Genomic DNA, 17,693 nt, shown 5'->3' with positions numbered 1-17,693 from the left:
CCAGACTGACTCTCTAAACTAGTTCTTCCTAGACTACACCCCTACCTGCACTGGGGCTGGTTCTCTAACTTTTGGGGAGGGGATGCCTTACAACTGCTTTTCTCATGTACTCTATTCTACTCTATTCTAAACTTACAACAGTATCTACTCTATTGACACGTAATAAAATGCAGCCTTACTTGTTGTATAGTACAATGTCCGGTAGCCAGATCATGTCGGATGGTACACGGATGACACTGACTCCGTGGTACTCGTCAGGATCCCAGCATAGCTTACTGTCCTTCCATTTCTGCAGGGAGGAAATGAGACGGTACGTAAAATGTTCATCCTCCTAACGCCCGGTCCCCAACGGCATTAGCCTATGGGGCCCTGCTATCTCATGCCCTATCAGTGGTTATTATGATTGTCGCCACAAACCAGCTGTCAAACAATCAGAGAATAGGCTTTTCTTGGGCTTTTTTGTTGTCGCAAGCTGTCTCGCAAAGGCCGCTGGGAAGCTATCAGCCAATCATGTTACGTATTAGATGGCTCCCTCCTCCTACGCCCGATCTTCAACGGCTGACTGCCCATATAAGGGCAAGCTCATTAATATTTATAAGTAGGGCGGTCCCTAACTGGTCTGAGTGCACAAGATAGCAGAGGTAAACAAACACAAAGCGTTTTGACACGACTGTGGTCCCTCTGCGTAGGAGAATGAAAATGTTATACTTCACCTTGTAGTGCATAGTGGCAACTAAGTCACAGTGTCACTGACTTTATGACTTTGACTTCATGCATGGCTTATTTAGATCTACATTTAGCTAGTAATATTATGTTGCCAGCTATTCTTCCTGTGGTCCACATAAAATACATCAACACACACATAACTGACATGACCGAAAGATTATTAAAAATAAACACACTAAAATTACATCAGACACATATGTACATTACAAAGTACAGAGCTGAGAAAAAAAAAGTTCATTAAGTAACTGTCCTATCAAGTGTTGTATTCCAGTGGCAAGCCATACGGTAAAGAAGCGCCTCCGTTCTGCATATGTCATAGGTTTTGACAGTTTGATGCAGTTTGTTGTTGTCGGCCGTGTTTGGTAACGACTGTTGGTTGACTGGGACGATAAATAGCGGATACTATCTAGAATCTGCCCGGCCGGGCCCCGGTTTGGAAATGTGACGTAGGCCTCACCAACTACTAGTACTTCCCTTTACTCCGTGGTAGTCCTTTATATTCATCTGTTGTCAACTCCAATATTCTTTTAACAACCCAAAACGTCATCACTGCAACTAAGCGTTTTTAAAAAACACAAGTTGTCCTCGCATTTTTTGTAATGTGTCCAATTATTTCATCATTTGGTGGGAAACTGGACTTGCGTTTATCCTTTCTTGTCATATTATGTACAATGTATTATTTTCGGTCTAATGTGATTTTCCTTTGCTTTTCATTTGTACTTGATTTCTCTTTGTAAAATATGTATGCTTTTTTATGTAAGGGTAGCGTCAAAATAAGTCTTGTACTAACTTGAGTGCGCTACCTCTTTGTCATATTGTATTACAGTTTAAATGTTTGAATAAAAAAAAAACTACTAGTACAATGTAATTGGAACCAGGAGCTCAACTGCGAGGCTGCTACCAGTTGAGCTATGGGAACATCCTGCCGTTTTTCAGCGGCGTTTCATCTGATGAGATGGTCTTGATGCACGGTCAGTAATGGCCCACAACAACTGAGCCATGCTGTGAAGTAGATGGGTATCGGCCGCGAAAATTGAGACCTGTAAATTATTTGTGAAATCCAATCGGAGACGCCGGATCAGGTACGGCACGGGTTACATGACTGTGAGAAAATTAAAGATGGGCGTACTGGAATGAAATGTTCTTCTCAAGCACCAATATTATCTCGAAAGGCCTCTAGAGGAGAAGAGAATAAAACGTTTTGCGAGGTATCAACAATCGGCTATTTTGACCTAGATTGCAACAAAACGTAAAGAAGCGAGCTTACAGCGTAGCAATTCCGTTTTGTTGTGGTTTTCATTTATATAGTGAGTGGGGAAAAAAGATGAAACATAAATGAAAATTTATCAAGAATAAAAGTAAGTTCATGAGATCATGCATCTGACCCAAACCCTTTGTGCGCTGTGCTCTACACTTCTCTGTACAATACTACCATGTAAACCTCACGCAATGGTTGATAGCATCGCCTCGTCTGACACATAAGGCCAGGTGAACTTCTTAGGCTCTGGTCACTTTTGCACGGGTATCCGTAGGGAGTGTAACCACGGCTGACTCCGAAACCACAAATTTGTCCCGATCGAATACCGCAGTGGTGCCTCTCGGTGTTGTTTCACGTGTAGGTCAAGATTGAGCTTATCTATCGCCTGGGTGCCGGTGTGACAGCGATCTCGCCCCCCCGGGGCGAGATCACCAGCGTTTTCGCCCCCCTTTAGCGTTTTCGCCCCCCCCCAAGAGCAGCTGGTTACTACATATTACAGGTGCGCTACCTGGTACTATACTGCACCTGGGGAGTAACGTGTATGGTGTGTTACCTGGTACCTTATGGCACCTTATTACCGTACCGTAAGATGCCTGTCATACCTCGAAAGTCGATACTATATTGTTCGGTGCAAACATGACATTGAAATGAAAAAGACAATTTTTGCAGCTGAGGTGGCATAAAAACAGTACTACTGCGAACGTATAAATCAACACCGTCTATGGTACGGAATACGTCAGCTATATGTTTTCAATTTGTCACAGTGTTTTCTTTCTTGTGCTGGAAACATTTCCAAAGCACTAACAAAAACACACATGAATAATAGTTTCTCATTATAAACACTATCTACGCGCAAGTTGATATAGCTGTTGCTAAATGCTACACAAACACTGGTAAAGTACCAGTCTTAAGAAACACGGGTAAATGCATCAGTTCCTAAATACTAGAAAAAACAGTCATGTTGGAGGTGAAGATATCCCTTGGCCAGGTGCATATACCAAAATGTGCGTTATTCTAATTAATACCTATTATTTGCATAATTAATAAAGACATTACATAGTTCTTTTGTGGTCACTTCATGGTAGAGACTTCATATTGGAGATATATAGGTTGTTTGAGGACAGGTGAATACAATGAAATACATCTTATGTCAAGACTCAGGTATATGCAATAATGGGAATACAAGGGACCCAACCCTCCTTGTCTGAAACAAGTTCAACTATCTTATTACCATGTAATTACGTTAATATTGATACTATGAATGGAGTTATGTATCAAACTCGTGTACTTATATCATTCTGAAACTGCATTTTGTGATTTATACCAATCAACTTCTAAAATGTCATGTAAACCCGTTTTTTTTGGGGGGGGGGGCGAAATCGCTAAAGGGGGGCGAGGTAGGGGGGCGAGATCACTAGCCGGGGAGGGCGAGATCGCTAGTGATTTCGCCCCCGGGGGGCGATATCACGGGGGGGGGGGGCCAGATTGCTGTCACAGCGGTATGATTTTAATTTCGAGTAGTGAAAAGGACCCAGGGGCCCGGCCATGCCCCAAAATTGCCTAGTAGTCCCAGGGTCTCCCACTCGAAAGTGCAGAAAAACAGCCCGTAAACTTCTCAGAATGGTCTCTTTTTCCAAACGTCTGTGATGTGTTTTGTCTGCTGTGGTACGCCCATTCTTCCATCTCCTGGCCTTAATTCTACACTTTCTTAAATTTTCATCTATTTTTCATATTCATTTCCCGTTAACTACCATCAGAGAAGAACGCTCATGCTTTTATAGAGAGCTGTGACTTACCTGTTTTAGCCACACATTTGTTGTCATAATCTGGTTCTTCTCGTCCTGCAAGAAGAATAAATACATACAAAAAGTTATACTTGGAGCCAATACCTATGGGCACAGTGTATTGCAATCTACATGGATACAGGTCCTGGTGATTGGTAGATTGGTAATTGGTTTGGCTATGTTGACTTGTGATTGGTTGAATTAAAAAAACATGACTTGTGACTTGTCGGGGTAAGTAAGACATTGTACGATTTGAAATGGGTCAGCTGACGGCTGATATTATCCTTGATAATGTTTGGTAGAGTCCAATATAGACAACCTTTGTACATATAACCAGAAACAAAATATTAGTAGGAAAACATTATCCACTCATAATCATATAAGTCTAGACCTGAACATGAACCTCTGAACCTGAAAACGGATCTGAACCTGAACATCAGTTTAGGTACGTAGCACTACTGCCTTGTGAAGCTTTGGTGTTAAGTAATCACTACACGAAGTATGATCTTTAAAGGGGCATTCCACTGCTGAACGGTGCAGAAGGGAGTGTTATATTCCAACAGATAATCTATCAATGAATTCATAATCAGCCGACCTTTTGTTGAATTCCTTTTGTTGCGTATTGAGCGTTGTATTTTGTAAAGCAATGTGACACTCACTAAACCCATGCAGACCCTTCCCATGAATGCCCTATACGTGTAGACACCTTTATAGTACAAATCTTTCGGAACAAAGAGGGGCGATAAACAGAAGAAGGCTAATTGCTCATAAGATATCAAAGAACACATAACAACATTTGTTTTCGTTAGTTGCCCCTGAAATAAGTTTGTGACAGGCATCGTCAGGCACATTGTGTTTAGTCATAGGCTGAGATTTATTGATTTAATTAGAGGGTGCTTGTGGACTTTATATTAGTAGAAGACTTAATGCTTTTTGTGGGATTTCTTAATTTACCGGGCACTTTATCGTAATTGTGAAGTGGTATGTATTCATTGCTTCCTTAAGTTAATGATGATGATGTTCGTCCATCGGATGTCGATGAAGACATTGACTTCCTAAACTTAATATCTATTGAAAAATAACACTGTTTTTTATGTGGAATGTCCATTTAAGCACGCCTTAAAGAATGCTTGTAAAAGTTCTATCTTTTCATGAAAGAATACTTTAAGCTTTGTTTAAGAATGCTTTGCGAGTGCTTTAACATTTCATGTGATGAGTGTGAAACTAATAAGCGCAACAGAAAAGGACGTCATCGAACTAAACGAATGTGATTTGGCGATGCCCCCTCTGTACAATGCTATAATTTGTCCTACCCTACGTTGTCGCCAGTGAAGTGAGAAAATCGAATTTTCAGTCGCACGGCAAACGAAGGGGAGGCAGATATGTGACCCACAGGGATGGAGTAGACATACACGTTATCATACGCATTGATTCGTCCAGGAAAAATAAAGGATCACTAAATCCCTGCATTCTATCATCACCCCATGATGCAAACCAACGAAGAACAGTTCGCCAAAAGAACGCATGATATTTATTAGCCCCACATGTCTTTATCATGTTAACACGTGTTCAAGATTACAACCAACTTTTGTAAAGGGAAAAAGTCAGGCAATATTTCGAACTAATGAGGATGAAACTCTCTGACGTTAGTATGGAACTCACCACATCCAGGAGTTGAGCGATGGCCAAGCCGAACTCGATCACGACAATGTTAGAGATGTTGGCCACTGGCCGGATCCACTTGTTGTAGTCTCTGAACAGGTCCCGGAACAGCCGCTCTTCCGACTGCGTGGCCACGCCCCCTGGAAGAAACATTTCAGGAAAATATGGTTTTTGGATACGCAACTTGATGTTATATAATACTTGCACCGCTACCTTCGTTCAAATAAGAATACATTTCTTCAACAGAGACGGGGCCGACACTGACTGCCTGGCACCTTTTGATACATATCTTCGTGATCTAATCTAAAATTTGTAAAATGAAAACTCATTTAACAATCAGAAGCCATAAGTTGAATATAGAAACAGGCAGATACCACAATGTTTCCCCATTTTGTCCAAAGCATATTGAAAATGAATTTTACTTTATGATGGGATGCGCTAGATTGCATGTTTTACGCAGTAAGTTATTTACATTTCTCGCATCAAGTACAGATGATTCTAAAGCGTCCCGATTCTACCAACAGATTTGTATACTAGTATATCTTTAGATTCACAAAGCCCATAATGTAAAGTAGATAAATATGTAAAAGACTGCTTTGTTATTAGAAAAATACAGAAAATACCGGCATTCATGATCAGCCCAACTCGATTGAAACATCATATCAAAGAAGTATGCTACCCCTTATTGTTACAGTGCTTAGGAAGTTAAATTTTATTCTGTACCTCTTTTTGTACTATTTGTGATAGTTGTTGTCATACATTATAAAGTATACAATTGTCGTGCAATAAAGTTATCTAGCTAATGCCACACAGGTCACGTGACTTAGGCTTCAGGTCATTTCAACTTGAGAGCGGTCACATGAGTGACCGGAAGCTTGTTAGTGAGTACACTATTGTGTATTGTGTACGGAAATAACGTTTTATTACTATGTTTAGAAAAATGTATTCTCGGTTATCCTCATACAATCCGCAGGTTTAAGATATATTTGAAGGGGCTTTGTAATGTGTACAAAAATAACGCGAAATTTTTACTATGTTGTTTAAAAGATGTATTCTCAATTGTCCTTATACCATCCAGAGGTTTGAAATACATTGAGGGAGCACGTCACCGGAACGTACTGCGCCTGCGCGAAAAGTATAGACATGCTAAACCTTGCTAAACCCCCGGTTTACTAAAGGGCCGCATTTAAGAAAGTACGTGCGTATATAAGGGTAAAACTCCGTGTACGTTTTACATGAAACCATGTCTCTAACATATACTGTGCAACAAGGGGGATTTCAATGCAACGTTGATCAAACCAAGCCCCAAAACACCAGGGTTCGCGCAGGCGCAGTACGTTACGGTGACGTGCTCATTGAGGGGGGATACAAGCTGAGCCACGTTTGGGACGGCATTCTTGCTGCTGCAGCGCCACCTACATCGGCTATAAGTAGTAGTTTCTAGCCATTCTACCCTGATGATGGTGTCTGATAGACATCGAAACGTCATAAGTAAGTACTCCTTGGTTGAGCGTAAAGAACCTTACTATATGGACATTTGTAAGCGCTTTGTAATGTGTACAGAAAGAACGTATATCTTTTTTTACAATGTTGCTTGAAAGATGGATTCTCAATTATCCTCAGGACATGCGCAGTTTGGCATGTACTCATCGAAGCTTACTAATAATGAATTTGTTTCAACTCTCGTAATTCCCGGCACCACGCATGAGATGCGGAAAACGCCAGAGACCAGAGTTAATGTGGGGACTTCTGCATGTTAATGGTGGCGAAGAATGGATGATGGATGGCGGGGCAGTCGGCGTGTCTCCCCGCCTGTTGTCTGGGGAATCACACGGTTGGGGAACCTCACAGCTGCGTCCCCGCCAAACAGGCTAGCGCTATCTCATCACGGAAGGCATCACTCAACACCAAAGTCGGCTTTGTTTAGTGTCGTAGAAGCTATGCTAGTAGTAGCGTTAGTTGATCACTGGCTAGATCAGTAGTTCACCAGAAGAACGTTCTACAGTGTAGGCAGTAAGATTCTCTAAGTAAGTAAGTAAGGCAGTAAGGTATCGCTATCTCATCAAAAAGGGCATCATTCAATACCAAAGACAGCTTTGTTTAGTGTCGTAGGAGCAATGCTAGTACTAGTAGTAGCAGTGTTAGTTAATTACTGCTGGTCCAGTAGTTCACTAGGAGAACTCTCTACAGTGTAGGGAGTAAGATTCTCTAAGTATGTAAGTAAGGCAGTAAGTTAGCGCTATCTCATCATGGAGGGCATTAGTCAAGGCCAAGCACAGCTTTGTTTAGTGTCGTAGAAGCTATGCTGGTAGTAGTGTTAGCTGATTACTGCTGGTCCAGTAGTTTACTAGAACACTCTACAGCCTGTAGGCAGTAAGATTCTCTACAGTAAGTAAGTAAGTAAGGCAGTAAGGAAGCGCTATCTCATCAAAAAGGGCATCAGTCAAGACCAAACACAGTTTTGTTTACTGTCGAAGAAGCTATGCTGGTAGTAGCGTTAGTTAATTACTGCTGGTCCAGTAGTTTACTAGAATATTCTACAGTGTAGGCAGTAAGATTCTCTAAGTATGTAAGTAGTAAGGTAGCGCTATCTCATCATGGAGGGCATCATTCAATACCGAACCCAGCTTTGCTTTTTTTTTTATTATTTATTTATTGATCTTTAGGGTAGTCCCTTCAGTTAACGTGGTAACTGATTTCCAGAGGAGCCCTATAACAATAATAATAACTCAAAGTACAAAAGATAAATACAAACATAGGATTGAACATAACAAAGCAATAATCCAATTCGGGTTTGTAAATCATACAAGCAACTTAGGAAAACTCAAAAGAATAACAACTCATACTTAATAACAAAAACAACTCGAGATCACAAACTCATAGGGTCATTGGACGGTCATTGCGGTCAGAGGTCAGATGTCAGTGCCATTTGTCCTGATCAATCGGACTGAACATAAGAAAGAATAATCCAATTCGGATCAGTAAATCATATACGCAACTTACTAATAACAACTCATACACAATAACAACTCAACATCACAAAATCATAAGGTAATTGAACAGTCATTGGGATCAGAGGTTAGATGTCAGAGTTATGATATCAGAGACTGTTTAAAGGCTTTAAGAGTAGTTGCTTGTTTTGTCTCAGGTTTAAGTGTATTATATATTTCAGCTGCCCTGTATGTAAATGTGCGTTGACCTGCTCTTAAAGTGTAGTTAGGTTTATGTAGGAGTTGTGCTTGTCTGGTGTTATGACTGTGGATTTGGTTATTGAAACGAAATGTGTTGAGTAGGTAGTTGGGTGCTAGGCCATGAAGGCATTTGTACACCATAATGCAGATCTGCCAAGTTATTCGCTCCTGCAGCAGACTCCAACCCAGTGTCTGATGCAGCTCCCCAACATTCGACCTTGGCTCACGTCGGAGGATGATTCGTGCGCCCCGGTTCTGGAGGATTTGGAGACGCTGCTTGTTGGCTGCACTGCAGTTGGCCCATACCACGTTACAATATTCAAGGAGTGGTAGAGCAAGGGTTTTATACAACAAATTTGCTACACCAGTGCAGAGATAAGGCCGTAGGCGTCTTAATAGTCCTAGGCGCTGTGACATTTTACTGCACACTTCATCCAAGTGATCAGTGAAACTTAAGGCCTTAGTGCCGTAGAAGCTATGCTAGTACGTAGTAGTGTTAGTTGATTACTGCTGCAAGTTCGCACTAGGAGAACATTCTACAGTGTAGGCAGTAAGATACTCTAAGTATGTAAGCAGTAAGGTAGCTCTCATCACGAAGGGCATCATTCAACACCAAAGACAGCTTTGTTTACTGTCGTAGAAGCTATTATGCTAGTAGTAGTGTTAGTTGATTACTGTTGGTCCAGTAGTTTACTGGAAGAACTTTCTACAATATAGGCAGTAAGATTCTCTAACTGCGTGAGACAGTAACGTAGCGCTATCTCATAACGAAGGGCATCATTCAACACCAAACTCAGCTTTGTTTAGTGTCGAAGAAGCAGTATGCTAATAGTAGTGCTAGTTGATTACTGCTGGTCCAGTAGTTTACTAGGGAAACTTTCAACTGCAGTAAGATTTAAACACAAATGGTCTGTCCTGAAATGTTTCTGTCATGTCACTTGCTACATCATGTGATCGAAAACCCCATTGTGTATATTACTTTACCAGTAACCATGGTGATAGCCGTCTGGCCCAGGTCATTGACCTTATTCGCAATTACAGTATTCGCAATTTGACCACACTACTTTCAACATGGAAGTGTTCTACAATGTTACATCACCTGAAAGTACTTCAACAGTACCCAAAATCAGCATCACTGTAATAACTGTCACGGTAATAACTACCGATATGTAAAAATAAAAATGAATTCGAACCCATCCAAAGAATCGTCAGATACCGCTGCGAACACACGGACACCGACAACTGCACTACCCCTATCGGATGTAAACCTCCTTTTATGGAGGTAACAACGTCTTTCCATGCGGGACATTTTGCTCATCCCTAGAGATGTTCAGATATTGGGTCACGGGACACATACATAGGGGGTGTAATTGGACTTCATATCAGTGGAAAATTGTAGATATTTTGAAAATGTAGCCATCTTGCTGTTTTGTACCCATCTTGTTTTTTCGGCCTATCTCACAATTTAGGCAGTCTGCAGAGGATGTCATCCACAAATGTACTTTCTGTAGCCTATGTCAAAATATAAGCGAACCCATCAAAAAAATCTTGTGACATCCCTTCGAATACACAGACAACGACAACTGCAATACTATCATCGGTGGTGAACCCCCTTAACGGAGGGTAACAAGCCCTTTCCAGCCCGGTCGTTTGGCTCATCTTTAGAGATGAAGCTTGCGTGACCTAGACATGTTCAGATAGCGGGTCACGGGGCACCTAGGGGGGCGTAATTGGACTTCATATCAGTGGAAAATTGTGGATATGTTCTGAATACCCCCATGCTGTGAATTTTGATAAGGGTGGCACACAAAAGTTGCGACTTTATTTTCTCATTTGGGCTATTTGATTTTAATGAGTAAATGTAGATATGTTCTAAATCCGCCAATTCCGGCTAATACGGCAACAGAATTATTTGATTTGAATGGAAAATTTTAGATACCGTTATGTTATGAATTGGGCCATGCTCCGGATTTTGATAAGGGCGAGGTACACACAAAAGCAATGGCGTTGTAATTCACCATTCACTAGATGATTTGATTTCAATGAAAGATTGTAGATATGGTCTAAGTCTGGCCATTTCGGTTAATCCGGCCATGGATTATTTGATTTCGATGGAAAATTGTAGATAGCGTTATGTTATGCATTCAGCCATGCTACGAATTTTGATATGGGTGATGTACGTAAAAACGCAGTGGCGTTGTAATTCACCATTCACTAGATGATTTGATTTCAATGAAAGATTTTAGATATTTTCTAAAGCAGACCATTTTGGTAAATCAGGCCATGGATTATTTGATTTAGATGAAAAATTGTAGATAGCGTTATGTTATGAATTCGGCCATGCTCCGAATCTCGATAAGGGTGACGTACTCAAAAAGGCAATGACATTTTTACCTTCCATTCACTAGATGATTTGATTTCAAGGAAAGATGGTAGATACGAGGGGTGATCAATAAAGTTCTCGGCCTCACCAAGAAATAACAAGCACAACTCAGATTTTCAGGCACAACTTCATAGTATGAAGTCTTTTATCAATATCCTCCAAATTTCAAATCATTGCATGGAGTCATTACTTTCTAGGCATTCGTTTTTCCTAAATTAGAAGGTAAGTGGCGAGAAAAAAGTGGTGTGAATTGTGATCAGACATGTGTGGGTCTAGTTCCCCATGCCATAAGTTAACAAAAGACATTGTCAAAATGTTTGATAATGATTCTCTTTCTATTTCAAGCAAAAAGAATTGGGTTTCTAACTTCCAGCAGCGCAAATTGACCCACACACTCAGGTCAGGTCAATTGTCCACGTTTTTTTCTTCTCCCTCACCTAACATTACTGGGTGTCACCTGCAAAGTAATGATCACACTAATTTGAATTTTGGTAATTTTGGTACATATTTATATGAGACTTTATACTTGACATCTATGTTTCGAAATCTGAGCTGTGCTTATTATTTCTTGGTAAAGTCTTATATAAATGTGCACCAAAATTCAAATTATTGTGATCATTATGTTGCAGGCGACACCCAGTAACGTTAGGTGAGGGATAACGAAAAAAAGGTGGACAATTGATCTGCAACCTGAGGTTTGAGGTCAAATTGTCTGATCACACTTAACCCTTCTTTTTCTCCCCACTTACCTTCTAATTTAGAAAAAACGAATGCCGGGAAAGTGATGACTCCAATGATTTGTAATTTGGAGGATATTGATAAAACACTTCATACTATGAAGTTGTGCCTCAAAATCTGAGTTGTGCTTGTTATTTCTTGGTGAGGCCGAGAACTTATTGATCACCCCTCGTATGTTGTAAGTCAGGCCATTTTGGTTAATCTGGCCATGGATTACTTGATTTAGAAGGAAAATTGTAGATGTTTTCTAAATCCGACCATGCTTTGAATTGTTATAAGGCTGATGTGCAGGCAAAAGCAGTGGCGTTTTTATCTGTATTACTTGAAATGGATCAGAGAGGTTAAATTCACAAATACACTCCGTTCAGTCAGTTATATCTGCTGTGTTTTCTTTACTGGGGTGTCTGTGTGGCGCAAGGGCTAGAGCGTTGGAATCAGAATCAGTAGGTCCTGGGTTCGATACTCGCCATGCCCCTGCCCCCATGACGGTGGAGTGACGCCCACCGAGCCTTACGGCTAATCTGTTATAAAAGTGCCAAAGAACACCTACGGATTTTTGTTCTGCCAGTGTGACAACATCTGCACACTTGCCACTAAGACCCGTGATTTTTTTTCTTTACTGTTTCTTATCTTATCAACAGTTTGTCATCTTTTATACCGACGTTTCACAGAAACGAGTTACCAAAGGTCGCCTCGCTTACGCCACCTGACTAAATATCAGAGTGGGAATATTCGCCTTTTGGGACTACTTTCTATTTCATTTTGCATAAGTTCGGCACGTTAGATGCCTTAATTTTCGGAGGAGTTTCTTCTCTTTACTTTGAAACATCGTTCGCATGAGAGGGGGGGGGGGCTTCCTGGCTAATTTTACCTAAGGTATTGATAAATATATAATTGTATTTGCTGATGTGTTCCATTTCTTTCTTCTTTTTCTATCAGTAGTCAACCAGAGTTTAGATAGGATATCAGCTGTATATTGTTAATATGGGCATTTTCTACTCGCATGCAATACTATAGGGAGAGCATAATGGTATGATATTGTGTGCGAGTAGCTTGACAAAAGTCTACGGGGAAAACTTTCTGCATTTTCGTAAAAAATGTTTCTATTGACATGTACATTTGGGACTTCTTTGCCATTACGTAGAAAACAATTCAGCTGCTACGTAAGTCTGAGTTTCACAAGTTTTGCACATAAAAAGACGTCAGTTACAAACTTCAAGGTCTGGAGTATTCAAACATTATGGTAAATGTATTGTAAAGATTAAGACCAATGTCGGAAGATCTCAATCAACGATCGCCCCCCTCCCCACATTTCTGAACTGTTCGCACAGCCAACTGACAGTCATTCAAAGAACAAGAGAGTGGGACACAGGAGGACTACAAATGTTAAAAGCACAACTAGGGGATGAAAAAGACGATTCCCTTTATCTGGACCAGCGTTGCGGAACAGTTGTAAAAGGTTATTCAAAACACATCATGATCTGAATACTATATTTTTTCTCAATTCATTGTTGTTTGTGAACGATGTTGATAATTCAAAGTCTGTTATTTTGCACTATCTATATAACATACTATTTCCTTGGTTAAGATGTGATTTTACTTCGAATGATTTTCTACATTTCAGTCGGATTTCTGCCAGTCTTTTTTGCTTGTGTTCACATACAGTGCTCTTTGAGCAAAAATGGATAAATGATTATTCTACACCACAAATAGTCGTTTGCACACTAATATCTTCAATATGATTCTTTTGTGACTTAACCGGCTCAGAACAAATTCTGCCAAATCGCATTATTCAGTTAAGCAACTTCATTCCCTTTGTCTCAAAAATTGGAATTTATCATAGCTATTATAAAGGTATATAGCTATCATATGGCTATAAAACTATTATAATGAGGCACATTATAAGTGTTCATATCGATTGAATTTCTGCTATTGTGTTGTTTGCAATTAATTCTCATTACGTTTTGCGATAATAGCATTCTGTCTTTTTGTTCGGATTCTATGTTTCAGTTTTGTTGTTTCTCAGGTGTCACCCTATTTTATATACATACCATGATTTTCGTCGTGTAAAAGTGTGTTGTAAAATCCAGTCAAAAGAAATAGTTTTTTTTTTAAATAGCCCTTTGAAAATGTCCTTTGTGGCGACATAATGTTCCCTGGTAGAATAGCGAATAAATCAACAGACCAACACTAATAGAAATGTTGGATTTTGTATCATTCATTTGTGTTTTGAATGTTCCATCTTCGTCGCTATTTCTCTGCATGCGTGTATGTGAAAGAAATGTGGTGTTAACATTGAACATTGCTAGCTAACTGCGTCCTGTGGCAGCCAGTAGCGGCCAGTTTCCAAAGGTGGTATCTCATTGCACTTGGGGCACCGGTGCGGCACTGCGGGGTTCGTTCACTACGGCACTGTTGTGCTATGTTTTTCTTTTATACTTTGGATATTGCGTAATATACGTAAAAGTATGAATTGGAAGACATACACAAAATACCACAATTCTTTCTTTATCTCTCAAATCCGTTGAGGACTCTTTCGAACCCCGCAGTACCACACCGGTGCCCCGAGTGCTGTGAGATACCACCTTAACTGAAATATCGACCTCCCAATATTGTGAGAAGAGCTCCCTGTTGCAACTGTGAGCGGATCAGTCATGAGTGACAAATTGGCGAGCAGTAGTGTCACCACGGGTCATGTGGAGGTGTGGACACTCTGATGAGGTCTCCTTTCGGGGGATTGAGCCTCTTAAGTGCCCGAGGACACCATCCGCACACAAAAACTACTGTCCCTGAACACCATCCTAACACAGGCATTCCTGTCCTTGGTGCTAAACACCATCCATACACAAACACTCCTGCCCTTGGTGCAGAACGCTAACCACACACAAACACACCTGTCTTTGGTGGTGAACACAATTCACACACAAACACTCCTGTCCATGGAACTGAACGCTAACCACACACAAACACACCTGTCTTTGGTGGTGAACACAATTCACACACAAACACTCCTGTCCTTGGAACTGAACGCTAACCACACACAAACACACCTTTCCTTGGTACTAAACGCCATCTACACACGCAAACACTCTTGCCCTTAGTGCTGAACACCATCCACACACAAATACTCTCGTCCTTGGTGCTGAACACCATCCACACACTAACACCGTCCTTGATACTAAACACAATTCACTTAAAATACTCCTGTCCTTGGTACTAAATACAATTCACTTAAAAGACCCCTGTCCTTGGTGCTGAACACAATCCACACACACACACGTTAACACCCCTGTACTTGGTTCTGAACACAATTCACCTACTAAAGCACATGTCATTGGTTCTGAACATCCGCACGCAAACACACCTCTCTCTGGTCCTTAACACCAGCCACACACTAGCACACCTGTCCTTGGTGCTGAACACCATCCACACACAAACACACCTATCCTTGCTGTTGAACACCATCCACACACGAACACACTTATCCTTTGTGCTGAACGCCATCCACACACAAACACACCTGTCCTTGGTGCTGAACGTCATCTACACACCAATTCACCCGTCCTTGAATTGGTTTGGTGCTTAACACTATCGGCAAAGTACTGGTGATAGGCGACCATTACACTTTCCAATCGTATTGTTCTTTGTTAGATCACACTGCAGTCAGCCCCTGGTGGTAACAACCTCAGGGGTGTTCCGTTGATGGTTATGACTGGTGATGGAATTGGGCCATTCGAACCTGTCCGGGATAAGTACAGTGGGGTTGAATCGTCCCCAGTGAAAATGTCCACTCATCTCTGTTTTCATTTCCATACCTTTATACCAGAAATCCATAACCATAACGCTGGCTCAACCGCCAGAAAAAATTCAAATTTGGGCCACTAAACTACCATAAAACTACCAAAAAACGTATTTACGGTAATAAATACGGTAGAATATGAAGTACGATTCATCGTAGATTGTCAACAGACGCCAAGTTTGGTACGATGTAAAAACGGTATCATTACAATATCTTCTGCTTTTTGCAAGATTTTTTCCTGTGAAAAATGGACCAACGCTGTAGTCTGCATAAATGCTTGAGTCACCATCACAACCCCTTTCAAAGCCCCAGAGGAGCGTGTTACACTATGCGGAGCTTGGCTGGTATAAAACCCACACACATGACAAAATTGGAAAGGCCACACACGATAATCTACATAAGTAATTTGCCGCTTGGCGACGGAACGGGCCTCGCGCAGAAATTGAGGCAGGCTTTTTAATCAGGCGGAACTATGATGGCTCATTTCCGGTGGGACGTGATATACGTTCGGTATTAAAGCCCACAAAGACGGCATGGAATATGCAGCGAACCCCTGAAATGCGAGTTAAGATGGAGGTTAAAGTCAATGGCCTTGCATTTCAAACCTGTGTGGAGGGGGGGTGGGGGGTGGGGGACTGAGGGGCCTGAGGCTTAGAAGTCGTAGCCACATACACATATATCTAGCAGTGCCGGAGTTTACTTTGATGTTCACTCTGTATTAAAGCCCACAATGACGGCATAGAATATGCAGCGCACCTCTGAAATACGAGTTAACATGGAGGTTAAAGTCAATGGCGCTGCATTCCAAAGCTATGTAGAGGCCTGAGGCTTAGATGTTGTAGCCACATACACAGACATCTAGCAGTGCCGGCGTTTAGTTTGATGTACAGTCGGTATTAAAGCCCACAAAAACGGCATGGAATATGCAGCGAAGCCCTCAAATACGAGTTACAATGAAGGATAAAGTCAATGGCCCTGCATTCCAAAGCTATGTGGAGGCCTGGGGCTTAGACGTGGTAGCCACATACACAGACATCTAGTAGTGCCGGCGTTTAGTTTGATGTACAGTCGGTATTAAAGTCCACAAAGACGGGGTAGAATATGCAGCGAAGCCCTCAAATACGAGTTGAGACGAAGGTTAAAGTTAATGGCACTGAATTATGTAACTGTGTAGAGGCATGGGGCTTAGATGTGGTAGCCTCATATACAGACATCTAGTAGTGCCGGCGTTTAGTTTGATGTACAGTCGGTATTAAAGTCCACAAAAACAGAATGGAATATGCAGCTAAGCCCTCAAATAGAGTTGAGACGAAGGTTAAAGTTAATGGCACTGAATTATGTAACTGTGTGGAGGCCTGAGGCTTAGATGTGGTAGCCTCATATACAGATATCTAGTAGTGCCGGCGTTTAGTTTGATGTACAGTCGGAATTATAGCCCACAATGACGGGATGGAACAAAGAAAAGCCCTTATCTGAGTGAAGGTAAAGTCAATGGCATTTAGATGTGGTAGCCTCCTACACAGATATCTCAAGGTTCCTGCGTTTAGTTTGATGTACGATCAGTATTAAAGATATAGGATGGAACAAAGCGAAGCTCTGAAATACGAGTTAAGATGGAGGTTAAAGTCAATGGCCCTGCATTTCAAAGCTATGTGGAGGCCTGGGGTTTAGATGTTGTAGCCACATACACAGACATCTACGAGCGCAGGCGTTTACTTTGATATACTGTTGGTATCAAAGACCCCGGGTATGGAATATGCAGAGAACCTCTGATGTACGATCAGTATTAAAGATATAGGATGGAACAAAGCGAAGCTCTGAAATACGAGTTAAGATGGAGGTTAAAGTCAATGGCCCTGCATTTCAAAGCTGTGTATAGAGGCCTGAGGCTTAGATGTTGTAGCCGCATACACAGACATCTAGTAGTGCCGGTGTTTAGTTTGATGTACAGTCAGTATTAAAGTCCACAAAGACGGGATGGAATATGCAGTGAAGCCCTCAAATACGAGTTGAGATGAAGGTTAACGTTAATGGCACTGAAATCTGTAGCTGTGTGGAGGCCTGTGTCTTAGATGTGGTAGCCCAATATACAGACATCTAGCAGTGACGGCGTTTAGTTTGATGTACAGTCGGAATTATAGCCCACAAAGAC

General features: G+C 41.3%; 1 protein-coding gene across 3 annotated transcripts in view; it reads right to left on the bottom strand.

Moving 5' to 3' along the window:
* The window catches only part of LOC118423234 (neuronal acetylcholine receptor subunit alpha-4-like), a 63,955-nt gene that overhangs the window by 7,016 nt on the left and 39,246 nt on the right, over window positions 1–17,693 (bottom strand). For all 3 annotated transcript variants that reach the window (XM_035831305.1, XM_035831306.1, XM_035831307.1), the window contains 3 exons: window positions 5,431–5,570; window positions 3,781–3,825; window positions 180–289 (listed from right to left, as the gene is read on the bottom strand). In XM_035831305.1, the coding sequence (XP_035687198.1) occupies window positions 180–289; window positions 3,781–3,825; window positions 5,431–5,570 (295 nt within the window). The remainder of the gene's footprint in view (window positions 1–179; window positions 290–3,780; window positions 3,826–5,430; window positions 5,571–17,693) is intronic.

The sequence above is a fragment of the Branchiostoma floridae genome, chromosome 9 (assembly GCF_000003815.2).
Source record: "Branchiostoma floridae strain S238N-H82 chromosome 9, Bfl_VNyyK, whole genome shotgun sequence".
Taxonomy (NCBI): domain Eukaryota; kingdom Metazoa; phylum Chordata; class Leptocardii; order Amphioxiformes; family Branchiostomatidae; genus Branchiostoma; species Branchiostoma floridae.
This window is presented reverse-complemented; position numbering and strand designations above follow the sequence as displayed.